This window comes from Melanerpes formicivorus, unplaced genomic scaffold, assembly GCF_026170545.1.
Source record: "Melanerpes formicivorus ecotype bairdi unplaced genomic scaffold, bMelFor1.0.p_v2 SCAF_171, whole genome shotgun sequence".
Lineage (NCBI taxonomy): Eukaryota > Metazoa > Chordata > Aves > Piciformes > Picidae > Melanerpes > Melanerpes formicivorus.
The window spans coordinates 46,007-73,371 of NW_027142523.1; the positions used below are offsets into that span (position 1 = coordinate 46,007).

Here is a 27,365-nt window from a genome sequence, read left to right on the forward strand (position 1 = left end):
ACCCTCTTGAACACCTCCAGGGATGGGGACTCCACCACCTCCCTGGGCAGCACATCCCCAGGGCCAATCTCTCTGTCTATGAAGAACTTTCTCCTCACCTCCAGCCTAAACCTCCCCTGGCACAGCTTCAGACTGTGTCCTCTTGTTCTGCTGCTGGGTGCCTGGTAGAAGAGACCAACCTCCCTCCTGGCTACAACCTCCCTGCAGGGAGTTGAAGAGAGCAATGAGGTCTCCCCTGAGCCTCCTCTTCTCCAGGCTAAGCAACCCCAGCTCCCTCAGCCTCTCCTCCCAGGGCTGTGCCCCAGACCCCTCCCCAGCCTCCTTGCCCTTCTCTGGACACGCTCAAGTGTGTCTATATCCTTCTTATATTGAGAGGCCCAGAACTGGACACAGCAGCTCTGCCATCACCTAGCAGTGCTGGGTTTAGCACAGCTGCCAAAGCACTTTGCATACTGGATAGTGCACAGGAGGTGGTGAGGGCAGGAGGCTGGACACAACGTTCTGGGGGATAGGTCCACAAACACACACTGAAAGGGCTGAGCTCCAACAACAGCTTGAGATGTTACTGACCATGAGGTGATGGACCACCAGGCAGAGCCAACTGGGCTGGCCCAAGCTCTAGATGTGACCCAGCAACTCAGCCTTTTATCCTCTCTTGTCAGACACAGCCAGGCAGTCAGCCTGGAGTCGCTCTCCTTCAGCCAGAGCCACAGGCTCCATCCACACCAGAAGGAGCCCCAGCTCTGGCCATGCTTTCCTTTCCCCCACACTCACCTTCATAGCTAAAGCAGAGGCTTGCAGCCCCGGCCAGGGGTGGCATGGCTGCTGTGGAAGGAGGCAGGGAGCTGCCAGCCCCTGGGATGGATGTAGGAAGAGGAGCTGGAGGCAGGGCAGGCAGAGCGCTGGCCAGCAGCTCAGGCTGGCGGGCGGCACAGCGCTGCGCTCTCCACCTGGCTCAGGGCAACCCTATTTGAACCCTCTGGGAGGGTGGGGTGAGCAAGGAGAGAGGAGAAGGCCAGGTGTAAACACACTGGGAGATAGATATTCACCATAGAAATCGTTGGGCAACACTGGCAGTTTAGAAAGCCCAGAATCTGTTTGTGCAGGGCTGCTTAAACACCACTTAGGCACTCCGGCGGCCCTGGCCCTTCCAAGGAGTTTCCCACCCCTTGATGTGATTTAATTGATGGCTCTGAAGGGAAACCTGTTTCAGTGGCCACTTTGATAGCCCTATTTATCTATTTATTTGCCAGGAGGGAAGCAATTAAGTCGTTAGGAGGGAGGAAGAAAAAAAACCTAAATGGGAGCCTGGCAATGGATTGGTGACGGCAGCTGCGGCGTGGCAAAGTGGGGCTGAGAGACGGCTCCTGCCTCCCCTGGGGGTGCTTCTCACACTTCTCTGAGCTTCCCCCGACGCAGTTTTCTCACCTCTGCTCTTCCCATCCCCCTCCACCAGCTGAGTGAGTGTGTAAGTCCTCAGCTGTTGGCTGGGGGTCAATGCACCACAACCCCCTTGTCCTTCGCAGCCTTAGAGAAAGGTAGGAAGGGTTCCCAAGCACCCTGCCCTCCATCCTTGCTGAGGCCAGGGGCACTTGTCCTCCTCCCAAGCACCCTGCCCTCCATCCTTGCTGAGGCCAGGGGCAGTTGTCCTCCTCCCAAGCACCCTGCCCTCCATCCTTGCTGAGGCCAGGGGCAGTTCTCCTCCTCCCAAGCACCCTGCCCTCCATCCTTGCTGAGGCCAGGGGCAGTTCTCCTCCTCCCAATCACCCTGCCCTCCATCCTTGCTGAGGCCAGGGGCAGTTGTCCTCCTCCATCACCAGGCCAGTTGGCTGTCTCCTGCCCTGCCTTCCTGGCCTGTTTTGCTTTGGCACCCACACTGCAGGTTCAAAAGGGCAAGATGTCTTCTGGCTGCCAGCGTGGGGTGGACTTGAGCCCTGTCCAACTGGGTGCAAGTTACTCTGCTTAGAATCTAGAACAAAGTTCTTCCCCATAGAGCAGTTGGATGTTGAATGACCTCCCAAGGGCTGCAGTAGATTCCCTTACACTGGGCAGTCTGAAAAGTCAGCTGGACAGGGTGCTGGGCCAGTTTAAAAGACACTATCACCAAGAAGGGTTGGAGCAGATCACCCCTGGGGTCCCCTCCCAAGCTGGCATTCTGTGATGTAGATGTGGCAGTCAGTCCCCACTCTTTAAACCAAGCCACATTACATCACTGCTTCACCATTCAGAGGGTTGGAAGTCAAGTGTCCTCTGTTTCAAGCAGGGAAGCCACACTTCACTGGCCAAGACACCTCTGAGGAAACAGAGGATGCAAGTCCCTCCTCCTCTCCAAAGGCAGCTCTGGTCCCACTCATCTCACAGCATGAGGGTGGTGAGAGCCTGGCCCAGGCTGCCCAGGGAGGTGGTGGAAGCCTCCTGCCTGGAGGTGTTTGCAGCCAGGCTGGAGGTGGCTGTGAGCAACCTGCTGTGGTGTGAGGTGTCCCTGCCCATGGCAGGGGGCTGGGGCTGGCTGAGCCTTGGGGTCCCTCCCAGCCCTGCCAGTTCTGTGATTCTATGTGAGGGGTAGGAATGGACCTCTGGAGATCTTCCATTCCAACGCCCCTGCCAGAGCAGGACCATAGAATCCAGCAGAGGCACACATCCAGGTGTGTCCATCTGGGACCACTCTTCTCCCCAAAGCATGTGAAGACCAAGGTTGCATTCAGAGTCCCAAGAGACCTGTAGTATCATAGTATCACAGAATCAGTCAGGGTTGGAAGGGACCACAAGGATCAGCCAGTCCCAACCCCCCTGCCATGGGCAGGGACACCCCACACTAGATCAGGCTGCCCACAGCCTCATCCAGCCTGGCCTTAAACACCCCCAGGGACAGGGCCCCAACCACCTCCCTGGACAACCCATTCCAGGGCTTCACCACTCTCATGGGGAAGAACTTCCTCCTCACCTCCAGCCTGAATCTCCCCACCTCCAGCTTCATTCCATTCCCACTAGTCCTATCACTGCCTGAGATCCTGAGCAGTCCCTCCCCAGCCTTCCTGTAGCCCCCTTCAGATCCTGGAAGGCCACAATGAGGTCACCTGGGAGCCTTCTCTTCTCTAGACTGAACAGCCCCAACTCCTTCAGTCTGTGCTCACAGGAGAGGTGCTCCAGCCCTTGAAGAGTGAAGCATTACCACATGGCCTGCAAGATGCTCAGGTCTCGCAAAGGTCAACTGCAACTCTTGCCACTGTGGAGGCTGACTAGGATCAAGGAGAGCCCCTCTCAAGCTTCATGGTGCTCAGAGCATCAAAGAAATGGTGTTGGGGAAGGCTCTCCAGAGGTCTTGACCCACTGCTCCCCGAGGAGTGAAACTGTTCCCAGTGCTGCCTCACATTGGCTTCAGCTTGTGAATAGCCAAGTTCTGTTAGCCAGCCAGGCTGAAGGAGCCTCAGCTCTGTGCTGACCCTCCCAGGGCTGCTCCCCACTCCCCAGAGAAACACCTCTGTAGCTTCAGCATCCAAGGATGCCACTGCTTTTTCCTTTAGGATGTCACCTGCCCCTAGGGAGAGATCTCACTCTCTCCCCTCTTCCCCTCCAAGGAGTCAGAGGCTGCTCTCAGACCACTCTTAGCATCCCCACAGCCAGCCTCAACCAACTCAGCTTTGACCACCTCCCACTGTAGGGTCACTGCCAGTCTGCCAGCCTGTGCTGGGGCCTCACTGTAGAATTAGAAGAGAGAAGAATTAACCAGATTGGAAAAGACCTCAGAGATCATCAGGTCCAACCTATCCCCCACCACCATCTGATCAACTCAACCATGGCACCAAGAGCCTCAACCAAGCTCTTCCTAAACACCTCCAGGGATGGGGACTCCACCACCTCCCTGGGCAGCACATCCCAAGGGCCAATCTCTTCCTCTTTCTGGGAAGAACTTTCTCCTCACCTCCAGCCTAAACCTCCCCTGGCACAGCTTGAGACTGTGTCCTCTTGTTCTGGTGCTGGGGGCCTGGGAGCAGAGCCCAACCCCCACCTGGCTCCAACCTCCCTGCAGGCAGTTGGAGAGAGCAAGAAGGTCTCCCCTGAGCCTCCTCTTCTGCAGGCTAAGCAACCCCAGCTCCCTCAGCCTCTCCTCACAGGGCTGTGCCCCAGACCCCTCCCCAGCTTTCTTGCCCTTCTCTGGACACCTTCCAGCAGCTCAACCTCTTTCCTGACCTGAGGAGCCCAGAGCTGGACACAGGACTCCAGGTGTGGCCTCAGCAGTGCTGAGCACAGGGCACAAGGACTTCCCTGCTCCTGCTGGCCACACTCTGCCTGCTGCAGGCCAGGATGCCCTTGGCCTTCTTGGCCCCCTGGGCACACTGCTGCCTCCTGTTCAGCTGCTCTCCCCCACTACCCCCAGGTCCCTCTCTTCCTGGTCCCTTTCTGGCTTGTGGTCCCTCCACTTCCAGCCAGATCCAAACTGGGCCCAGCACCCCCAGGTGGCCTCCCTTGCCCCAAGCAGTGGGGCTGCCAGCTGGGAGCAGGCAGGTCCTGGAGCCCTCAGTGTTTTTGCAGGGAGAGCACATTGTTGGCTGGGGTTGAGCTTGCCATCTCCCACCCTTCCCCCAGGGCCTTTCCAGGCAGGCTGCCACACCACAGCTCCTTATCAGAGCATCATGGTGCCCTGCCCTCAACCCAGGGCTGCCTGCCACCACCACCACATACTTCAGGTAGGTGTTGGGCCCCACAGCAGGAACATCTTCACCCATCTGGGAGTTCTCACCCAGGGACATGCAGCCCAGAGCCTTTTCCATGGAAATCTTCTGCAATGCAGCTTCTTTAGATGCTTTCCCTCCCCATCCTGCTCCACTTTAAGAAGCTTTGATCTTCTTCTTCTTCTTTATTTGTTCTTCTTTTGGTGTTGAATTTCTGCCAGAAATTCTCTCCTGATTCTTGATGTTTCTCTTTATTTTTGGTCTCAGTCCTTTGCCTCTGCACAGTTTAGCAAGAAAATGCACATTTAAGGAAGTCTGCTGAACCATTCCCAAGTTCATTTAACCCCATGGTCACAGGCCAAAGAGTTAGGCTCCTCATGTGAGGAACCACAGACAGGCTGGGCAGGGACTGGCCCTAAAGAAAAGACCTTGGTGGCAGAGGTGGGGCTGGGACGAGAAGCTCAGCAGGAGGCAGCAGGGAGCACTTGCAGCCCAGAGAGCCAAGCAGAGCCTGGGCTGCAGCAAGAGAAGTGTGGCCAGCAGGGCCAGGGAGGGGATTCTGCCCCTCTGCTCCACTCTGCTGAGCCCACAGCTGCAGCTCTGGGGCCAGTGCTGGAGCCCCCAGCACAGGAAGGCTCTGGAGGGGCTGGAAGGTGTCCAGAGCAGGGCCAGGAGGAGGAGCAGAGGGCTGGAGCTGCTCTGCTCTGCAGACAGCCTGAGAGAGTTGGGCTTGTGCAGGCTGGAGAGGAGAAGGCTCCCAGGAGCCCTTCTGGTGGCCTTCCAGGCTCTGCAGGGGGCTGCAAGCAAGCTGGGGAGGGACTTTGGAGGGGGTGAGGGAGGGATAGGAGTGGGGGGGATGGAGCAAAAGGAGAAGTGGGGAGCTGGAGCTTGGGTGTGAGGAAGAAGTTGTTGGGCAGGAGGGTGGTGAGAGCCTGGCCCAGGTTGCCCAGCGAGGTGGTGGAACCTCCTGCCTGGAGGTGTTTGCAGCCAGGCTGGAGGTGGCTGTGAGCAACCTGCTGTGGTGTGAGGTGTCCCTGCCCGTGGCAGGGGGTTGGGGCTGGCTGAGCCTTGAGGGCCCTTCCAGCTTTGTTAATTTTCGTGGAGAAACAGTTAAATGGTGGCAAAAGCCTCCCCAGGCCACAGGCAGCTGTGCAGCCATGCAGCTCAGCAGCCATGCAGCTCAGCAGCTCTTTTAGAAGCTACAAGCCAGTTCCATGAAGGATCTCCCATGCCCCCAAGCAATGCTGGGTGCAAAGCCAGAGATGCCCCAAGCTCTAGGACCACAGTGGACTTCAGCTCTGAATCACACAGTATTTGCAGTTGGGAGGCACCTCCAGACATCCTCTGGTCCAAACTCCCTGCCAATAGAGCACCACCTGGGAAAGGCAACACAGGAACACATCCAGGCTGGCTTTGAAAGTCTCCAGAGCAGGAGACTCAAGTCTGTGTGTGCACTGAAGTCCATGTCCCAAGCACCTGATGCCCAAAGTGAATGGCCAGCTCTGAAGGGCTGCCTGAGCCATCAGCATGGTGCATGGAGAGGGGATGCCAGGGGGGATCCACAGCAGGCAGGATGCAGAGCACAGGAGGTGCTGAGCAGGAGGACACAACCTTCTACCCAGGGCAAGGGTGCCAAGGAGACAAAACTTCCCAGCAGCTGTGGATTCACAGCTCTCAGCTCTTAGGTGTTGGAGGATCAGTTCCATGCTTGGTCTTAAACAATGAGGAAGACTCAGACAAGGGGCTCCTGGGCTGCACTCAGCAGAGTGTGGCCAGCAGAGCCAGGGAGCTTCTCCTCCCCCTCTGCTCTGCCCTGCTGAGGCCCCAGCTGCAAGATTGCAGCCAGCTCTGGGCTCCCCAGCTCAGCAGGGACAGGGATCTGCTGGGGAGAGGCCAAGGGAGGGCTGCAAGGCTGCTGAAGGGCCTGGAGCACTGCTGCTGAGGAGAGGCTGAGAGCCCTGGGGCTGCTGAGGCTGGAGAGGAGAAGGCTGAGAGGGATCTGCTCAATGTCTGTCAAGAGCTGAGGGCTGGGGGGCAGGAAGGAAGGGCCAGGGCCAGGCTCTGCTCACTGTGCCCTGGCATAGGCCAAGGGGCAAGGGATGGAAAGTGCAGGCCAGGAGGTTGCAGCTCAGCAGGAGGAGGAACTTCTTGCCTGGGAGGCTGCCAGAGGCCTGGAGCAGGCTGCCCAGAGAGGTTGTGGAGTCTCCTGCTCTGGAGCCTTTGCAGCCCTGTCTGGATGTGTTCCTGTGGGACCTGTGCTGGATTCTCTGCTCCTGCTCTGGCAGGGGCTTGGGCTGGAAGCTCTCCAGAGCTCCCTCCCAGCCCCTCACATCCTCTGAGCCTGTGACAATGTCTGTCACAGACATTGGGCAGGGGAGGCAGGGGCTGCAGGCTCTCTCCAGGAAGTGCCTGTTGAACAACACCTGCCTGGAGGCCAGTTCGGAGCTGCCATTGAAGATGAGCATCACCCACACCCTCAGCAGCTCAGCCCTGTCCCTTAGCTACTGTGAGCTCCAGCTGGTGTAGCAGCAGCCTGTTGCTAAGCTCCTGTGCCGCAGGGTCAGGCTGTGGGTGTCCCTCATACCACGGTGATCCCATCAGCGGCTCCTGCATCTTCTCCTATCTCCTGTCACCTACACAGCTCAGCCAGGGGCAGCAATCCAAATCCTTCCTTCCATCGCCCACTCTGGGGCCTGGCAGGATGGGAACTTGTTTTCCTGAACGGTGGCCGCAGGGCCAAGTGCTGGCAGTGTGTTAAAGGTGACAGGGACAGCCCTGCCCCGGTGGCAGCCGCGCCGCCGGCAGCGAGCGCAGTCCCTCAGCCCCCGCCTGCAACTTCAGCGCCGTGGGGCCGGGGGAGATGCCCTTAGACACTGCAGGAGGGTACCTCCCAGGGGCTGTCTTCTGGAAGCACTGCCCAGAAAGTGTGCCCCGTCCCCTGCCGGCAGAGAGCACTGTCCCAGCAGCGAGCCGCGGCTCCGCAGGCAGCCCCCGGGGGCTGGAGGCAGCCCATCAACACTCACTGCAAGCTCTCACCACACCCTGGGGCGCTTCCTGCTGGCTGCCACCTCCAGGGGGGCAGGTTTGGCTTGTGCTGGAAGCTGCCTGGGAGGGTAGATCAGACCCAGGTGCTGCTGGGACTGAAGTCGATTCCACGGTAGGGATGTCTCAGTGCAGAACCGCAGAGAGAGCCTGGGGCTAGAAGGGGCCTCTGGATGCCCTCCTGTCTGAGCTGGTTGGCCAAGACATCAAGCTGGGGGCAGGAGTTGAGCTGTCAGAGGGTAGGAGAGCTCTGCAGAGGGACCTTGCCTGGCTGCACAGATGGGCAGAGGCCAAGGGCATGCCATTGAACACATCCAAGTGCCAGGGGCTGCACTTTGGCCACAGCAACCCCAGGCAGTGCTGCAGGCTGGGGGCAGAGTGGCTGAGAGCAGCCAGGCAGAGAGGGACCTGGGGGTGCTGGTGGAGAGCAGCTGAAGAGGAGGCAGCAGTGTGCCAAGGGGGCAGGGGGCCAAGAAGGCCAAGGGCATCCTGGCCTGCAGCAGGAAGAGTGTGGCCAGCAGGAGCAGGGAAGTCCTTGTGCCCTGTGCTCAGCACTGCTCAGGCCACACCTGGAGTCCTGTGTCCAGCTCTGGGCTCCTCAGGTCAGGAAAGAGGTTGAGCTGCTGGAAGGTGTCCAGGGAAGGGCAAGAAAGCTGGGGAGGGGTCTGGGGCACAGCCCTGTGAGGAGAGGCTGAGGGAGCTGGGGTTGCTTAGCCTGGAGAAGAGGAGGCTCAGGGGAGACCTTCTTGCTCTCTCCAACTCCCTGCAGGGAGGCTGTAGCCAGGAGGGGGTTGGGCTCTGCTCCCAGGCCCCCAGCACCAGAACAAGGGGACACAGTCTCAAGCTGTGCCAGGGGAGGTTCAGGCTGGATGTTAGGAAGAAATTCTTCCCAGCCAGAGAGATTTGCCCTTGGGATGTGCTGCCCAGGGAGGTGGTGGAGTCCCCATCCCTGGAGGTAATGAAGTCCTGTACTCCCACACAGCCCATTTCAGTTTTCCTTTGCAGAATTTAGAATAAACCTTTATTTATTTAGAATAAACCAAACCAGATTGGAAGAGACCTTCAAGATCATCGTGTCCAACCCATCAACCAATCCAACCCACCCAAACAGCTAACCCATGGCACCAAGTACCCCATCAAGTCTCCTCCTGAACACCTCCAGGTGTTTAGGAAGAGCCTGGATGAGGCCCTTGGTGCCATGGTTAGATGGTGCTGGGGGATAGCTTGGACTCGATGATCTCAAAGGCCTTTCCCAACCTGGTTAATTCTGTATTCTGTAACTTTCTCTTATACTGTGGAGCCCAGAACTGGACCCAGCACTGAAGGTCACATCCCTTGACCTGCTGTCAAGTCTTCTCCTAAATACACCCAGAACACCATTTGCCTGCTATGCAGAAGGACATTCCTGGCTCCTGTTCACCTTGGGGTCCACCTATGTCCCTCAGGCCTTGCTTCCCAGGTGGTTGACCACTGGGCATCAACTGATGCATGGCTCTAGCACTTTGTGCTTCCCCTGCTTGAACTCCAGGGTGTTTTCCAGCCTGTCCAGGTCTCTCTGGTGGCAGCGTACCAGCCCCTCAGAACCCCAGAGACATGCAGGCTGGCAAAGCCCCTCAGGATCACCAACCCCAACTGTGGTGGGTTAACGCCCTTTTCTGAAAACAAAAGAGCAAAGCAGGGCGGAGGGCTTGTGGGTACTTTACACTCCCTGCAGGGTGTTTTCCCCTGGGAAAGCTGAGTCTGTTCCACTCCCCCCTCCCTGCCCAGCCAGGGTATAAAAAGCAGGACATCACAGCTGTTGGATCTCCTTTTGGCTCCTGCCTCTGCTGGATGAGAGCTACTGCAGCTGCCCTCCTGCTCCTCAGCCACGTGGCCGGACCTGATCCTTTTCCCTGCTGCCTCTGTGCCTCCTCAGAGAAAGACTGGTTTTGTATTATTCTTTTCTGTCCCCCTCCCATCCACTCTCTACTTCCAAGCCGACTCCAGATTGTTGTTTAGTGGATTTGCTCCTTACCCCTTTTTCTCTCCCTCTCTGTTTGGAGGGAGGAAGTGTGTGTGTGTGTGGGGGGGAGTGGGGAAGAGATTGTCAGCCTTTTCCCCATTTGGGCTTTTAACTCCCAGTTAAGGCTCAAACCACTACAATTTTTGGCACCTCCAACGTGGGGCTTGGGAATTAATCCTGTATTGGGAAAGCAATACTTTTTCTGGAAAAGGAACTGGAAGTAGAAATGGCAGTTTTAAAGAACCTGATGGTCCAAGCCTTTGCATGGGCTTTTGACTGGATGTTTTGGACCCACATCTACAAATTAATAACTTACCATGTGGTGTGGTTAATGATAGAGATGCTGATCAACTGGATAAAATCTTTACCAATGAAGTTAGGCATGTATCTCTTGAATTCATTGAATTTCACTGTCAGTGGTAACTTTTCTAACATAGGAAACTTTCCTGAAGCAGGCTATGAAACCAATGGTGTAGATAAAACTGCCTGTGATGGAAAATTCCTTTACATTGCCATATGTTCAATATGCCTAAATGTAATCCTTACAGGGGCATTTGCTGTGACTGTGTTGGGTGGGGGACGAGCTAACCCATTAAGAGCTGTTTGGAGGGTGATAACACGCTCCTTTGTGCTCTTTAATGACTGGGGGCGTGTCTGCTGTGGGCTTTGTAAGCACTCTGTAAACACAAAGAGGGAGGGATCGGGTTGTAATGACTGTGCCAGCTCTCAGCCTGAGCCCCAGGCACAAGGGTTTGCCCCACCACCAGCAGTCCCACAGTTGACCCCTGATGCTCCTGCCAATGCAGTCTCTCTAGCACCGGTCACCCCACTCAGGAAAAGAAGTCAAAAATCATCTCTGAGGACAGATGGTGATGAAGGAACCTCAGCAGGTCCCAGCACCTCACAGAACCCATCGGTGGATGAAGATGATTCAGACCAGGAAATAACTGTTACATCGCTGCCCAGAAAGGAACTAAGGCAAACTTGTCTGGACTACGCAAGGAAAGAGGGTGAGCCAATACTAAGCTGGGCCCTGAGATGCTGGGATGAAGGGGTGGACACAGTGGACCTGGATAAGAGGGAGGCAAAGCTTTTAGGCTCCCTAACTCGTGATGCTGGTCTGGACAAAGAGTTAGCCAAACTTGATGGAATACACACTCTCTGGGCCCGGATTCTGAACGCCATCAAGAGCCGGTACCGCTCAAGAGATGACCTGCCCTGGGCCCCAGTTAGATGGACAACTATGGAACAGGGCATTCGGTATCTGAGGCAGATGGCCGTGATGGAAATAATCTATGGGGATGGCCAGCTCCCTTTGGACCCAGATGAGGTGCCCATGAGACGGCCCTTTGTAAAGAAACTCACTCAGGGTGCTCCTCAGAAATATGCTCACACATTAGGAGGGATACTCTTGACTGGACAGGATGGAAGTCCTAAAACTGTCTGTGAGTTTGCCAATGATTTAAGGGAATATGAGGACAGCGTAAATCAGAAACCCCTGATCTCAGCCATAGAAACTATGGCTAAAGACATTGTCAAAGAGATCAAGACCTCCATGTCTGAACTGAAAAAGGGGAGCGATGCCTCCTTTTCCCCTTCTCCTTCCGAATGGGTCCAGGTTTCGGCAATCAGGAACAGGCGACCTTCCCCTGGGAGATCACCCCAAGCCAATCGGGGGATGTCAAAGGGGTCTCTGTGGAGGTTCCTCTGTGACCATGGAGAGGACATGGACACCTGGCATGGCCAACCCACCTCTGCCCTCTGGAACAGGGTGCGGGAACTGCAAGGTGGGCACCACGGGAATAACTCATCTAGGAGAAGAGCTGCCCCAGTTTCCTGGAGTGGTCCCTCTCGCTCAAGAGACCCTTCCCCTAGTAACACAGGACCATGTGACAAGTGTGGACATTGCCGCCAGCATTAGAGGTGCCCTACCTCCAGCCAGGTGGAGGCCAGGGACAACAGAGTATACTGGGATGTGTACGTGAAATGGCCTGGCACTTCAGAAGCCCTGAAGTACCAAGCTCTGGTGGACAGAGGGGCCCAATGCACCCTGATACCATCGGGGTACAAAGGGGCTGAGTCCATAAGCATTCAGGGAGTCACAGGAGGCTCACAAGACTTGACTGTACTGCAAGCTGAGATAAGCCTGACCGGGAATGAATGGGGAAAGCACGACATAGTGACTGGTCCAGATGCACCTTGCATTCTTGGCATTGACTTTCTGCGGGAGGGATACTTCAAGGACCCTAGGGGGCACAAGTGGGCGTTTGGGGTGGCAGCTGTGGAGACTGTAGGCAAAGAACAGCTGTCCACCATGCCCGAGCTTTCAGATGACCCCTCCGTAGTGGGCAGCCATAAGGTGCAGGATTTGAAGTTACCTATTGCCTCTCGCATAGTACATCGCAGGCAATACAGGACCCACAGAGACTCTCTGCACCCCATACACCAACTGATTCGACGACTGGAGAGCCAGAAGGTGATCAGCAAGGCTCACTCCCCCTTCAACAGCCCAATATGGCCAGTGCGGAAGGCAAATGGGGAATGGAGACTGACTGTGGACTACCATGGCCTGAATGAAGTGACTCCTCCAATCAGCGCTGCCGTGCTGGACATGCTGGAGCTCCAGTACCAGCTGTAATCAAAGGTGGCCAAGTGGTATGCCACAACTGACATTGCTAATGCCTTTTTCTCCATTCCCATTGCAGAAGAATGCCGGCCACAGTTTGCTTTCACCTGGAGGGGAGTACAGTATCAATGGAATCGGTTGCCTCAGGGCTGGGTCCATAGCTCAACCATCTGCCATGAGGTGATCCAGACTGCCTTGGAGAAAGGTGGAGCCCCTGAGCATCTGCAGTTCATCGATGACATCATTGTATGGGGTGAGACAGCAGAGGAAGTTTACCAGAAGGGTAAGAGGATAATTGACATCCTGCTGGAGGCTGGCTTTGCCATCAAGAGAAGCAAGGTGAAAGGGCCTGCCAGGGAGATCCAGTTCCTGGGTGTTCAATGGCAGGATGGCCGTCGCCACATCCCTCAGGAGGTGGTGAACAGGGTAGCCACTATAGTGCAGCCCACAAACAAGAAAGAGACACAGTCGTTTTTGGGGCTTGTGGGCTTCTGGAAAATGCACATTCCCGGGTACAGTCAAATTGTGAAGCCTCTCTTCCATGTAACAAGGAAGAAAAATGATTTTGTGTGGGGACCTGAGCAGCAGGTGGCATTTGACCAGACCAAATGAGAGGTGGTCCATGCTATGGCTCTGGGACCTGTTCGAACTGGGCCAGAGATCAAGAATGTGCTGTACACTGCGGCTGGTGAGAATGGTCCTACATGGAGCTTGTGGCAGAAGGCTCCTGGTGAAACCAGGGGCAGGCCCCTAGGTTTCTGGAGTAAGGCGTACAAAGGCTCTGAGGCCAACTACACCGCGACAGAGAAGGAAATCCTAGCTGCCTATGAGGGCATCCGGGCTGCCTCTGAGGTAACTGGGACTGAGTCACCTCTATTTCTAGCTCCGAGACTTCCAGTCCTGACCTGGATGTTCAAAGGGAGAGGCTCAACCCCACATCATGCCACAGATGCTACCTGGAGTAAGTGGATGGCCCTGATAACTCAGCGAGCTCGGATGGGGAGCTTCGAACACCCTGGCATAGTGGAAGTGATCACCAACTGGCCAGAGGGTGCTGACTTTGGAATGCCAGCAGAGCAGACAGTGACCCGTGCTGAGGAGGCTCCCCCATATAACGATCTCCCTGACAACGAGAAGGGCTATGCTCTATTTACAGATGGGTCCTGCTGGCTTGTAGGAAGCAAGCGGAGATGGAAGGCAGCTGTCTGGAGCCCAACAAGGCAAGTGGCAGAAGCAAGGGATGGAGAAGGTGAATCCAGTCAGTACGCAGAGGTAAAAGCTGTCCAGCTGGCCCTGGATATAGCAGAACGAGAGAACTGGCCAGTGCTGTACCTCTACACTGACTCCTGGATGGTAGCCAATGCCTTGTGGGGGTGGCTGAAGGAATGGAGGAGGAATGGGTGGCAGAGAAAAGGGAAGCCTGTTTGGGCCGCTGACCTGTGGCAAGACATCGCTGCCCGCCTGGACAGGCTGCCAACCAAGGTACGGCACATCGATGCACACATCCCCAAGAGCAGAGCCACAGAGGAGCACAAGCACAACCACCAAGCAGACCTGGCTGCTAAGATCTCCCAAATAGACTTGGACTGGGAACACAAGGGTGAGCTGTTCTTAGCTCGCTGGGCCCATGACACTTCTGGCCACCAAGGGAGAGATGCCACATACCGGTGGGCTCGGGACAGATCCGTGGACATCTCTATGGAGGCCATCTCACAGGTCATCCATGAGTGTGACATCTGTGCTGCCATCAAGCAGGCCAAGCGCATGAAGCCTCTGTGGTATGGGGGGAGATGGTCGAAATATAAATATGGAGAGGCCTGGCAGATCGACTACATCACCCTTCCTCGGTCTCACAGTGGCAAGCAGTACGTACTGACCATGATGGAGGCAAGTACAGGGTGGCTGGAGACCTATCCAGTTCCTCATGCCACTGCTCGCAACACCATCCTGGGCCTAGAGAGACATATCCTGTGGAGACACGGCACCCCCGGGAGGATTGAATCAGACAATGGAACCCACTTCAGGAACCATCTCATAAGGGACTGGGCAAAGGAACATGGGATTGAGTGGATTTACCACATCCCATACCATGCACCAGCTGCAGGGAAGGTCGAGCGCTACAATGGCTTGCTAAAGACAACCCTAAAAGCCATGGGGGGTGGAACCTTCAGGAACTGGGAAAAGCACCTAGCTCAAGCCACTTGGTTAGTGAACAGCAGAGGATCTGTGAACCGAGCTGGTCCTGCCCAGTCCCACCTGCTGCAAACAGTGGATGGAGATGGAGTTCCTGTGACTGCTGAGAAGAACCTGCTGGGGAAGTCAGTGTGGGTTTTCCCTGCTGCTGGTGGGGGCAAACCAACCCGAGGGGTGGTCTCGGCTGAGGGGCCTGGTCACATGTACTGGGTTATGTTAGAAACTGGGGACATTCAGTGTGTCCCACAGCAGAATGTGACTCTGGCTGAGAGAGGATGAACTCAGAGGAGGCAACACTCATCAATGTAATTATGTGAATAGTTATAAGTTGTTCTAAGTTTCTCCATCCTAGTTTAATACCAGCCCAGCATCCAGGACTCAACGTACCCACTGCACACCAACCCAAAGAGCTCCTGCATCATCTCACCTGCGCCCGTTCCTGATGTCCCTACAGCAACGGACTGTTCCCGATGTCCCTACAGCAACAGACTGTTCCTGACTTTTTCCTTTCCCTTTCAAAGACAGACTGATTCCTGATTCTTCTCCACATGCCTGCCCAGTTCAAGCACCACCTACAATGATCATCACTGGAGAGAGAGAGAGACTGCCCTGGGAGAGAGCGAGCCGGGATAGCAAGGGACTTGCACCAAGGATTCAAGTACCACATGTCAAGATTATGTGAAGGGGCTGTGGCAGGAGGAAGGAAGTGGAACAGAGGGGTGGATTGTGGTGGGTTAATGCCCTTTTCTGAAAACAAAAGAAGAAAGCAGGGGGGAGGGCTTACGGGTACTTTACACTCCCTGCAGGACGTTTCCCCCTGCGAAAGCTGAGTCTGTTCCACTCCCCCCTCCCTGCCCAGCCAGGGTATAAAAAGCAGGACATCATAGCTGTTGGATCTCCTTTTTGGCTCCTGCCTCTGCTGGATGAGAGCTACTGCAGCTGCCCTCCTGCTCCTCAGCCACATGGCCGGACCTGATCCTTTTCCCTGCTGCCTCTGTGCCTCCTCAGAGAAAGACTGGTTTTGTATTATTCTTTTCTGTCCCCCTCCCATCCACTCTTGTTCCTTGCCCTTGTGAACTTTCCCTGGTATTGTCATATATATATATATATATATATATATATAGTTTAAAGAAAAATTCTTTGCCTCTCTACTTCCAAGCCGACTCCAGATTGTTGTTTAGTGGATTTGCTCCTTACCCCTTTTTCTCTCCCTCTCTGTTTGGAGGGAGGAGGTGGGGGGGGAGTGGGGAAGAGATTGTCAGCCTTTTCCCCATTTGGGCTTTTAACTCCCAGTTAAGGCTCAAACCACTACACCAACCCTGACCCTACCCTGCAAGGCTCACCCCTAACCCACAGCCCCAAGCACCACAGCCACATGTGTGTGCATGTGTGAGCAAGGGGGTGTGTGTGTGCATGGCAGGGTGTGTGTGCACGGGTGTGCATGGGTGTGTGTGCATGGGTCTGGACGGGTGTGCATGGGTGTGCATGGGTGTGTGTGCATGGGTGTGCATGGGTGTACATAGGTGTGTGTGCATGGGTGTGCATGGGTGTGCACGGGTGTGCATGGGTGTGTGTGCATGGGTCTGGACGGGTGTGCATGGGTGTGCATGGGTGTGTGTGCATGGGTGTGCATGGGTGTACATAGGTGTGTGTGCATGGGTGTGCATGGGTGTGCACGGGTGTGCATGGGTGTGTGTGCATGGGTCTGGACGGGTGTGCATGGGTGTGCATGGGTGTGTGTGCATGGGTGTGCATGGGTGTACATTGGTGTGTGTGCATGGGTGTGCACGGGTGTGCACGGGTGTGTGTGCATGGGTGTGCACGGGTGTGCATGGGTGTGCACGGGTGTGTGTGTGTGCGTGTGTGAGCATGCATGGCAGGGGGTGTGTGCGTGTGTGGGGGTGCGCGCACAGCGGTGTGGGTGCGCGTGCGCGCCTCCGTGTGTGTAGGTGCGTGCGCGTGCACGGGAGGGGCGCGAGTGCGGTGCGTGCACAGGGCACGGGGGGCGGTGTGCCCGTGCCGGTGAGCGCAGGGTCGGCAGGGTCGCCCGCAGGGCCGCGCGCACGCACAGGGGGGCGCGCGTGTGCAGGGCTCTGCGCGCGCGCGCGTTCCAGGGTCCCCGCCCCGTGGGCGTGGAGGAGCGTTCCCCTCCCGGCAAGCGGCGCGGGGCGTGGCTTCGTGGCGGGAGTTGTGGTGGCCATGGCGCGGGTGCTGGTGGTGGGCGCGGGGCTGACGGGCGGCGCCTGCGCGGCGCTGCTGCGGGGGGCGGCGGTGGGCCGGGTCTCGGTCTGGGATAAGGCGCGAGGCGCAGGTGGGTACGGGGCGCTGCTGGGGGCGGGGGAGAGGAAGGGGGCGGTGCGTGGGGCGCGCGGCGGCGCCTGACTGGCTGTCGCGCAGGGGGCCGCATGAGCACGAGCCGCAGCGCGCGGGACGCCGCCTGTGCCGCCGACCTGGGCGCGCAGTACGTCACCCTCGAGCCGGAGCGCGCGGGGCCGCGCCTCAGGTGAGAGCCCCACCCCCCGCCCCGCCCCGCCCCGCCCGGGGCTGGGCTCCCGCCCCGCTGCCGCCTTCGCTCTGCAGCCCACCGCCCCACACTGCCCCCCGGCCCCCGGGACCGAGTCAGGAGGTGACGCTCCTGCGAGTCCCCTGAACGCTCCGCGGCTGGGCTCGGCGCCGCTGACCCTTAAAATGGAATAGAGTAGAATAGAATCATAGAGGCAACAAGGTTGGAAAAGACCTCAAGGATCATCAAGTCCAAGCTGTCAGCCAGCACCTCCTGACAGCTCAACCATGGCTCCAAGAGCCACATCCAATCCCCTCCTGAACACCTCCAGGGATGGGGACTCCACCACCTCCCTGGGCAGCACATCCCAAGGGCCAATCTCTCTCTCTGGGAAGAACTTTCTTCTCCCCTCCAGCCTGAACCTCCCCTGGCACAGCTTGATACTGTGTCCTCTTGTTCTGCTGCTGGCTGCCTGGGAGCAGAGCCCAGCCCCCACCTGGCTGCAACCTCCCTGCAGGGAGTTGTAGAGAGCAAGAAGGTCTCCCCTGAGCCTCCTCTTCTGCAGGCTAAGCAACCCCAGCTCCCTCAGCCTCTCCTCACAGCCCTGTGCCCCAGACCCCTCCCCAGCTTTCTTGCCCTTCTCTGGACACCTTCAAGTGTCTCAATGTCCTTCTGAAACCGCGGAGCCCCGGGCCGGACGCAGGACTGCCGCTGGTTAGGAGCTCTCTGCCGGCCGTGGTCCTGAACGCTGCGGTCAGGCTGCCGGCAGCTGGGTGCCAGGCGCGGCGGAGGGCATCCCCTGGTGAAGCAGGGAGCTGCCTGTCCCTCCCTGGCGGGGGTTGGTGCTTCTGCACTGCCCGGCCCGAAGCACAGCTCCTACCAGCCCGTTCAATGCTGCTTGGGAGCAGGAAGGTTCCTTGTGAATAGCAGCAGCAGCTGCCCTTGGTTTCCTCCTGCTGTGTTTTCACTTGCTTGGCCTTTGCTCCCTTTCAAGCTTCTATGAGGAACTTCTGGCTGAGGGCATCTTGCAACCTCTGACTGCACCCATCGAAGGAATGGTAGTGAAGGAAGGCTCCTGCAATTACATGGCACCCCAGGGCATGTCCTCCCTCGTCAAGTACTATTTAAAACAGTCAGGTAATGCTTTAGATGCCTTTGGGTGAAGCAAAAAGGTGCTAATTGGTGTGGTTTGCATGAGCTGGCTATCAAATCCCAGTCTCCAGAGTGGTGGTGGAAGCCTCCTGCCTGGAGGTGGCTGTGAGCAACCTGCTGTGGTGTGAGGTGTCCCTGCCCATGGCAGGGGGTTGGCACTGGCTGAGCCTTGAGCTCCCTTCCAGCCCTGCCAGCTCTGTGAGTCTCTGAGTTTTCTTTCTTTGTTTCTGTGTGTCTTCAAGTTTGCTTAGATGGAGAAACATTTCCCCCAGCTCTGTTACGTTTCCAGGTCCTGCAGTTGCATTGCTGAGGACATACAGAAAGCTCTATACAAACACAGTTGCAGGCTGGGAGGGGATCTGCTGGAGAGCAGCCCCAAGGAGAAGCACCTGGGAGTGCTGGGGGGCAGCAAGGTCTGCAGGGCACAGCAGTGTGCCCTGGGGGCCAAGAAGGCCAAGGGGCTCCTGGGCTGCACTCAGCAGAGTGTGGCCAGCAGAGCCAGGGAGCTTCTCCTCCCCCTCTGCTCTGCCCTGCTGAGGCCCCAGCTGCAAGATTGCAGCCAGCTCTGGGCTCCCCAGCTCAGCAGGGACAGGGATCTGCTGGGGAGAGGCCAAGGGAGGGCTGCAAGGCTGCTGAAGGGCCTGGAGCACTGCTGCTGAGGGGAGGCTGAGAGCCCTGGGGCTGCTGAGGCTGGAGAGGAGAAGGCTGAGAGGGATCTGCTCAATGTCTGTCAAGAGCTGAGGGCTGGGGGGCAGGAAGGAAGGGCCAGGGCCAGGCTCTGCTCACTGTGCCCTGGCATAGGCCAAGGGGCAAGGGATGGAAAGTGCAGGCCAGGAGGTTGCAGCTCAGCAGGAGGAGGAACTTCTTGCCTGGGAGGCTGCCAGAGGCCTGGAGCAGGCTGCCCAGAGAGGTTGTGGAGTCTCCTGCTCTGGAGCCTTTGCAGCCCTGTCTGGATGTGTTCCTGTGGGACCTGTGCTGGATTCTATGGTGCTGCTCTGGCAGGGGCTTGGGCTGGAAGCTCTCCAGAGGTCCCTCCCAGCCCCTCACATCCTCTGAGCCTGTGACAATGTCTGTAGAATCAGGGGTCAAGGTTCTATTGATACCCTTGGCTTTAGAGGTGAACATCAGATGAGGCACAGTAAGGACAGTGGTGGTTTAGTGGGAGTGATGTGATCATGGTTGGGAAGAGATGAGAGTTGCCAGGTTGGATTAGGTTAGTGTTGGGGGTTGGGGGTGGTGGGTGTTTTTTTCCACAGGTGTGCAGAAGTTTGTTTTGCTGTTTAAGCAAGCAGCTGGGAATGGAGGGGTGAGCTGCAGCATGGGTGTTGTAGAACTGAGCCCTTGTGTGCTGTGGAGCCCATTGTGTTGGGAGCCCTTTAAAAAAGGCCTGAAGGAGGTGAAGGCTAATAGCAGCCTGGCCTGGAGCAGCCATGGTGTGGGCAGCAGGAGCAGGGCAGGGACTGTGCCCTGGGCTGGGCACTGGGGAGGCCACAGCTTGAGTGCTGCCTTCAGCTCTGGGCCCTCCCTGGCAGCAGGAGCTGGAGGGCTGGAGCAGGGCCAGAGAAGGGCAAGAGAGCTGGGGAAGGGTGTGGAGAAGAGGGCTGGGGAGGAGCAGCTGAGGGAGCTGGGGGGGTTGAGTGTGGAGCAGAGGAGGCTGAGGGAGACCTCCTTGCTCTCTGCAGCTCCTGAGAGGAGGCTGCAGCCAGCTGGGGGCTGGGCTCTGCTCCCTAGGAGCAAGGGACAGGAGGAGAGGACATGGCCTCAAGTTGCCCCAGGGGAGCTTTAGGTTGGATATTCAGAAAAGTTCTTCCTTGCAAGGGTTGTCAAGCCCTGGGACAGTCTGCTGAGGGCAGTGGGGGAGTCCCCATGCCTGGAGGGAGCTAAGAGCTGTGTAGATGTGGTGCTGAGGGAGATGGTTTAGCAGTGGATTTGCAGTGGTGGGTTAATGGTCGGAGTGGATGAACTCGGAGGTCTTTTCTGTGATCCTGTGACCTCCTACAAGCTTGAACTGTGTAACTCCTGCCTTAGCTGTAACATGGCAAAACTCCTTGCACAGCTTACTGAGGGAAACTCTTCTGCCTTTTCTCTGTGGAGCTCACTGTTACATGTCTCTTAACTGCCTCTCTTCCCATGCAGGTGCAGAGGTCTTCTACGAGCATGATGTCACTGCCATCTCGCTCCGGGGTGGGGAGTGGGAAGTCTCCCGGAAAATGGGACCTGCAGAGCGCTTTGATGTAGTCATCCTTACAATGCCTGTGCCCCAGATCCTGCAGCTGCAAGGGGACATTGCAGACTGTGAGTTCATGCCTCAGGGTCCCAGGGGTCTGGCTTCAAATGGCAATTGAGTCTTGTCCAGCAAGGAAACAGGGGTCTGGCTGCAGAATCCCAGGGGTCTAGGTTCAGAATCCCAGGGGTCTGGCTGCAGAATCCCAGGGGCCTGGCTTCAAGTGGCAATTGAGTCTTGTCCAGCAAGGAAACCGGGGTCTAGGTTCAGAATCCCAGGGGTCTGGCTTCAAGTGGCAATTGAACATCTTGTCCAGCAAGGAAGCAGAGGTCTGGCTGCAGCAGAGTGAGAGGGTCCTAGCTTCAAATGGCAACTGAGCATCTTGTCCAGCAAGGAAACAGGGGTCTGGCTGCAGAATCCCAAGGGCCTGGCTTCAAATGGCAACTGAGCATCTTGTCCAGCAAGGAAACAGGGGCCTAGCTGCAGAATTCCAGGGGCCTGGCTTCAAGTGGCAATTGAGCATCTTGTCCAGGAAAGAAACAGCTGCCTGGCTGCAGAATCCCGGGGGCCTGGCTGCAGAATCCCAGGGGTCTAGGTTCAGAATCCCAGGGGTCTGGCTTCAAGTGGCAGTTCAACATCTTGTCCAGCAAACAAACAGCTATCTGGCTTCAGAATCCCAGGGGTCTAGCTTTGGAATCCCAGGGGTCTAGGTTCAGAATCAGGGGGGCCTGGCTTCAAATGGCAGCTGAGAGTCTTGTCCAGCAAAGAAACAGGAGTGTGGATTCAAAATCACAGGTATCTAGGTTCAGAATCACAAGTATCTGGCTTCAAATGGCAATTGAGTCTTGTCCAGCAAGGAAACAGGGGTCTAGGTTCAGAATCCCAGGGGTCTAGGTTCAGAATCCCAGGGGTCTGGCTTCAAGTGACAGTTGAACATCTTGTCCAGCAAGGAAACTGGGGTCTAGGTGCAGAATCCCAGGGGCCTGGCTGCAGAATCCCAGGGGCCTGGCTCTAGAATCCCAGGGGCCTGGCTGCAGAATCCCAGAGGTCTAGGTTCAGAATCCCAGGGGTCTGGCTTCAAGTGGCAATTGAACATCTTGTCCAGCAAGGAAGCAGGGGTCTGGCTGCAGAATTCCAGGGGCCTGGCTTCAAGTGGCAATTGAGCATCTTGTCCAGGAAAGAAACAGCTGCCTGGCTGCAGAATCCCAGGGGTCTAGGTTCAGAATCCCAGGGGTCTGGCTTCAGGTGGCAGTTCAACATCTTGTCCAGCAAACAAACAGCTATCTGGCTTCAGAATCCCAGGGGTCTAGCTTTGGAATCCCAGGGGTCTAGGTTCAGAATCAGGGGGGCCTGGCTTCAAATAGCAGCTGAGAGTCTTGTCCAGCAAAGAAACAGGGGTGTGGATTCAAAATCACAGGTATCTAGGTTCAGAATCACAAGTATCTGGCTTCAAATGGCAATTGAGTCTTGAACAGCAAGGAAACAGGGGTCTGGCTGCAGAATCAGAAGGGCCTGGCTTCAAATGGCAACTGTGAGTCTTACCAAGCAAAGAAACAGGTATCTGGCTTCAAAATCACAGGTGTCTGGCTTGAAATGGCAACTGAAACAATTCATGTGCACTGGAATGGGGTGAGCCTGCCCATGTGAGTCATTTTGTGTGGCACAGTGGGCAGTAAGACCTTGGCTAGCAAAAATATCTACATACCTGAGTCACTTTTTAACCTCATCTTTAGTCACTTGCTGGCTTCTAAACCCAAACTTGCCTCTCTGTAGCTTGAAAGCAGCTGTTGAACGGGACAGGAGCCTCAGCTGGTCCCCATGTGGCAGTTATCTTGTTGCTGTGCCTTTGTCCATGTATTGTGCTGATCCCTCACTGCTGCCCTTGGTATGTGGTTGCAGGAGGGATGGAGCAGAGAGTGAGGCTGGAATTGCTGTGGAGAAAATCCCCAGGGTGATCCAGTGAGCCTGAAATTGTATGAGCTGTAAGGGAGCAAAAAGTGCAGATCAGCAACCTTTGGTCTCTGGTTTGTATGGTGAGAACCACTCAGCCTCTTGGGTTGTGTTCCTCAGCTGGGAGGTGAGAGCCTCTCAGCCTCTTGGGTTGTGTTCCTCAGCTGGGAAGTGAGAGCCTCTCAGCCTCTTGGGTTGTGTTCCTCAGCTGCAGGGTGAGAGCCTCTCAGCCTCTTGGGTTGTGTTCCCCAGCTGCAGGGTGAGAGCCTCTCAGCCTCTTGGGTTGTGTTCCTCAGCTGCAGGCTGAGAGCCTCTCAGCCTCTTGGGTTGTGTTCCTCAGCTGGGAGGTGAGAGCCTCTCAGCCTTTTGGGTTGTGTTCCTCAGCTGCAGGGTGAGAGCCTCTCAGCCTCTTGGGTTGTGTTCCTCAGCTGCAGGCTGAGAGCCTCTCAGCCTCTTGGGTTGTGTTCCTCAGCTGCAGGCTGAGAGCCTCTCAGCCTCTTGGGTTGTGTTCCTCCCAGAGCAGCAGGTCTGAGCATGCTTTGGTGCTGTGCTGGGGTGGGTCTGTTGGCAGTGCTCAGCACTGAGCAAGCAGGTGATCAGGCCCAGTCAGCACTGGTTCCTGAGGGCAGATGCTGCTTGACAAACCTGCTCTCCCCTGACAGGGTGTCCCTGTGAGTGGCTGAGGCAGTGGCTGTGCATGCTGTGTACCTGGGCAGCAGTGTAGCCTTTGACATTGTTTCCCACAGCACCCTCCTGCAGCAGCTGGCTGCTGAGGGCTTGGGTGGGTGAACACTGCAAGGGGGAAAAAAGCAGCATGAGCACCTGCCTGCTCACTGCTGTTAGCCTGGAGAGAATCACAGAGTCAAGCAGCATGGAAAAGACCTCAGACATCATCAGCTCCAACCTATGACCTAACACCCAACACCTCCTGACAACTCAACCATGGCACGAGGTGCCTCATCCAGGCTCTTCCTAAACACCTCCAGGGCTGGGGACTCCACCACCTCCCTGGGCAGTACATCCCCAGGGCCAATCTCTCTCTCTGGGAAGAACTTTCTCCTCCCCTCCAGCTTGAACCTCCCCTGGCACAGCTTGAGACTGTGTCCTCTTGTTCTGGTGCTGGGGGCCTGGGAGAAGAGCCCAACCCCCAGCTGGCTCCAACCTCCCTGCAGGGAGTTGGAGAGAGCAAGAAGGTCTCCCCTGAGCCTCCTCTTCTCCAGGCTAAGCAACCCCAGCTCCCTCAGCCTCTCCTGTGCTGAAGCTGCTTCCTTACCCAGAAAGCAGTTCTGGTTCTTCCAGACACAAAATGTGATCATTCCATGGGAATGCCAATCTCCAGCTCCCCACTTCTACTTTTGCTCCATCCACCCCCAGTCCTATCCCTCCCATACACCCTCCAAAGTCCCTCCCCAGCTTGCTTGCAGCCCCCTGCAGATCCTGGAAGGCCACCAGGCTTCATCCAGCCTGGCCGGCAACCCCTCCAGGCAGGAGGCAGCCACAGCCTCCCTGGGCAGCCTGTGCCAGGCTCTCCCCAGCCTCACTCTCAACAATTTCTTCCTCCTCTCCACTCTCAATCTCTCCTCTCCCAGCTCTAAGCCATTGTCCCTGGGCCTGGCACTCCCAGCCCTTCTCCAGAGTCCCTCCCCAGCTCTCCTGGAGCCCTTCAGCTCCTGCAAGGCTGCTCTGAGGTCTGCCTGCAGCCTTCTCTTCTCCAGGCTGCACAGCCCCAGCTCTCCCAGCCTGGCCCCACAGGGGAGGTTCTGCAGCCTCTGCTCATCTCTGTGGCCTCCTCTGGAGCCTCTCCAGCAGCTCCAGGTCCCTCTTGTGCTGGGACATTCATTCCTCCTGCAGCTCTCAGGCCTAAATGGATTTAGTTGCAAAGTCTTCTTTTTGCTTGTTTGCTTCCCCCTTTGTTTTTTCTTTCCTCCTGCTTTCCTTTCCTTCCATTCCATGTAGTGTGCAAAGAGTTAGTAACTTCCTAAGCTTATGAGCCAGCTGAGGGCTAGTACTGGCTTGTGGCAGGAGGGGCAAAGGCTTCTCTCCTTGCAGCACGGTTGGAACAACAATAGGTGGCAGCAATCAGATGATGTGTAGGAGGTTGAGCTGGGATCAGTGCATTCTGAGCTCTTCGTTGTATTTAGGCTTTCCAGGGGTTGGCAGCAACAGCTGTGGTGATGCACAGGGTGACAGGAAACCCAGGAAGCATTTGGGAGCCTTGCAGGGGAAAGTCAGACTCAGTAAAGGAAGAGATTTGCTTAAAAGCAGGGAAGGAGGAGATTGTGCAAATGGACATCAGCTGATAGGATTTCATAGCACTGCCAGGGCTGGCAGGGACCCCAAGGCTCAGCCAGCCCCAACCCCCTGCCATGGGCAGGGACACCTCACACCACAGCAGGTTGCTCACAGCCACCTCCAGCCTGGCTGCAAACACCTCCAGGCAGGAGGCTTCCACCACCTCCCTGGGCAGCCTGGGCCAGGCTCTCACCACCCTCCTGGCCAACAACTTCTTCCTCACAGCCGAGCTCCAGCTCCCCACTTCTCCTTTTGCTCCATCCCCCCACTCCTCTCCCTCCCTCACCCCCTCCAAAGTCCCTCCCCAGCTTGCTTGCAGCCCCCTGCAGATCCTGGAAGGCCACCAGAAGGGCTCCTGGGAGCCTTCTCTCCAGCCTGCACAAGCCCAACTCTCTCAGGCTGTCTGCAGAGCAGAGCAGCTCCAGCCTTCTGCTCCTCCTCCTGGCCCTGCTCTGGACACCTTCCAGCCCCTCCAGAGCCTTCCTGTGCTGGGGGCTCCAGCACTGGCCCCAGAGCTGCAGCTGTGGGCTCAGCAGAGTGGAGCAGAGGGGCAGAATCCCCTCCCTGGCCCTGCTGGCCACACTTCTCTTGCTGCAGCCCAGGCTCTGCTTGGCTCTCTGGGCTGCAAGTGCCAGGGCCAGAGGAAATGTTTTCAAGCTGCATCAGGGGAGGTGTCTCAACCCCTCCAAAGAAAACCAGGAGCAAAACTTCTACCAACAAAGAGAAGGATGGGTGAGATGCTCCTCAGGGTGGGTACTTCAAATCAACCACCTGACACATTTTCAGGACCCTGGTACTGAGTAGGGTAGGATAGGATAGGATAGACTAGACTAGACTAGACTAGAATAGAATTAACCAGGTTGGAAAAGACCTCAGAGCTCATCCAGCCCAACCTATCCCCCAGCACCATCTGATCAGCTAAACCATGGCACCAAGGGCCTCATCCAGGCTCTTCCTAAACACCTCCAGGGCTGGGGACTCCACCACCTCCCTGGGCTGCACATCCCAAGGGCCAATCTCTCTGCCTGTGAGCAGTGAGTGCCTGGAACAGTTTGGCCACAGAAGCTGAGGAGGCTCCAGCCCTGGAGCTGTTTAAGGCTGGGCTTGGATGGAGCCCTTCCCTAACCTTGTCCAGTAGGAGCTGTCCCTGCCCCTGGCAGGGTGGTGGGAACTAGATGAGCTTCAAGGCCCTTTCCAACCCAAAGCACCCTATGATTGAAAGGCCTTAACTAGACTGAGTGCAGGATCAACTCTCCAGAGCACATCCCAGCTGCTTCCAGCACAGAAGCCCTCAGCTCACCCACCCTGTGTCCCAAAGAAAGGAGGTTCAGAGTTGCCCACTTTGGCCACATGCTTTCTTTGGGGTTCTTTTTGGCAGGGAACTTTCTCCCCTTGGTTTTTCCTCCCACCCCTCTCCTCCTTGAGGCTGATGGCAAAGCACAGCTCTGAAAAAGGAAACCCTTCCTCTATCAAAACACAATCTCAGGGCAGTACCAAAGGCTGGCTGCTGCTGGGAAAGCCTGAGAGGTCTCTGTGTTTACTGTGGAGATAAACAAGCTTCAGAGCATTTATTTCTTCTCTTCCAAGCATGTCCTGTGTTCAAATACCATCACCTTCAGCATGCAGAGAGGAAGCCAGCCACGAGGGGCAGGCCCAGGGGCTCCTGTGGAGCTCAGCTGGTGTCACACACAGCCACATGATGGGAGGGGGGCAAGAGACCCTCAAGACATCCCAACCCTCACCCCCTGCCAGAGCAGGGTCACCACAAGCAGATCACACAGGACCCAGTCAGGGTGCTGGGCTTAGCAGCAGTGGTGGGGTTGTGAGTTCTAGGTGGGCACTTGGACTGCACAGGGTGGGAAGGGGCTGGGAGGGAGCTCTGGAGAGCTTCCAGCCCAAGCCCCTGCCAGAGCAGCACCATAGAATCCAGCACAGGTCCCACAGGAACACATCCAGACAGGGCTGCAAAGGCTCCAGAGCAGGAGACTCCACAACCTCTCTGGGCAGCCTGCTCCAGGCCTCTGGCAGCCTCCCAGGCAAGAAGTTCCTCCTCCTGCTGAGCTGCAACCTCCTGGCCTGCACTTTCCATCCCTTGCCCCTTGGCCTATGCCAGGGCACAGTGAGCAGAGCCTGGCCCTGGCCCTTCCTTCCTGCCCCCCAGCCCTCAGCTCTTGAGAGACATTGAGCAGATCCCTCTCAGCCTTCTCCTCTCCAGCCTCAGCAGCCCCAGGGCTCTCAGCCTCTCCTCAGCAGCAGTGCTCCAGGCCCTTCAGCAGCCTTGCAGCCCTCCCTTGGCCTCTCCCCAGCAGATCCCTGTCCCTGCTGAGCTGGGGAGCCCAGAGCTGGCTGCAATCTTGCAGCTGGGGCCTCAGCAGGGCAGAGCAGAGGGGGAGGAGAAGCTCCCTGGCTCTGCTGGCCACACTCTGCTGAGTGCAGCCCAGGAGCCCCTTGGCCTTCTTGGCCCCCAGGGCACACTGCTGTGCCCTGCAGAAGGTCTCTAACCTCAGCAGCTCTGTGCTCAGGAGGTAGCTCTGAAAATCACCCAAGTACAAGGTGCTAAAGCAGGCAGGAGGTGGATTCCCCTAGGTCAGGCAGTTTGGAGGCCCAGCTGGACCTCTCTTCTTACAATGAAAGGTTGGAGCAGGTGAGCTTGGAGGTCCCTTCCAACCTGATATTCCATGAATCTGTGAATGTCCAGGTGAGCCTTG

General features: G+C 56.9%; 1 protein-coding gene across 2 annotated transcripts in view; it reads left to right on the forward strand.

Annotated features, from left to right (window-relative positions):
* The first annotated feature begins 16,726 nt into the window (after nucleotides 1–16,726).
* Nucleotides 16,727–27,365, forward strand: part of RNLS (renalase, FAD dependent amine oxidase) — a 43,721-nt gene continuing 33,082 nt past the window's right edge. Inside the window, exons 1-4 of one of the 2 annotated variants that reach the window (XM_068169195.1) lie at nucleotides 16,727–16,847; nucleotides 16,934–17,039; nucleotides 18,034–18,176; nucleotides 20,328–20,486. In XM_068169195.1, coding sequence (XP_068025296.1) covers nucleotides 16,736–16,847; nucleotides 16,934–17,039; nucleotides 18,034–18,176; nucleotides 20,328–20,486 — 520 coding nt within the window. In that variant the 5' untranslated portion in view covers nucleotides 16,727–16,735. The remainder of the gene's footprint in view (nucleotides 16,848–16,933; nucleotides 17,040–18,033; nucleotides 18,177–20,327; nucleotides 20,487–27,365) is intronic. The other variant, XM_068169196.1, reaches the window with a different exon arrangement.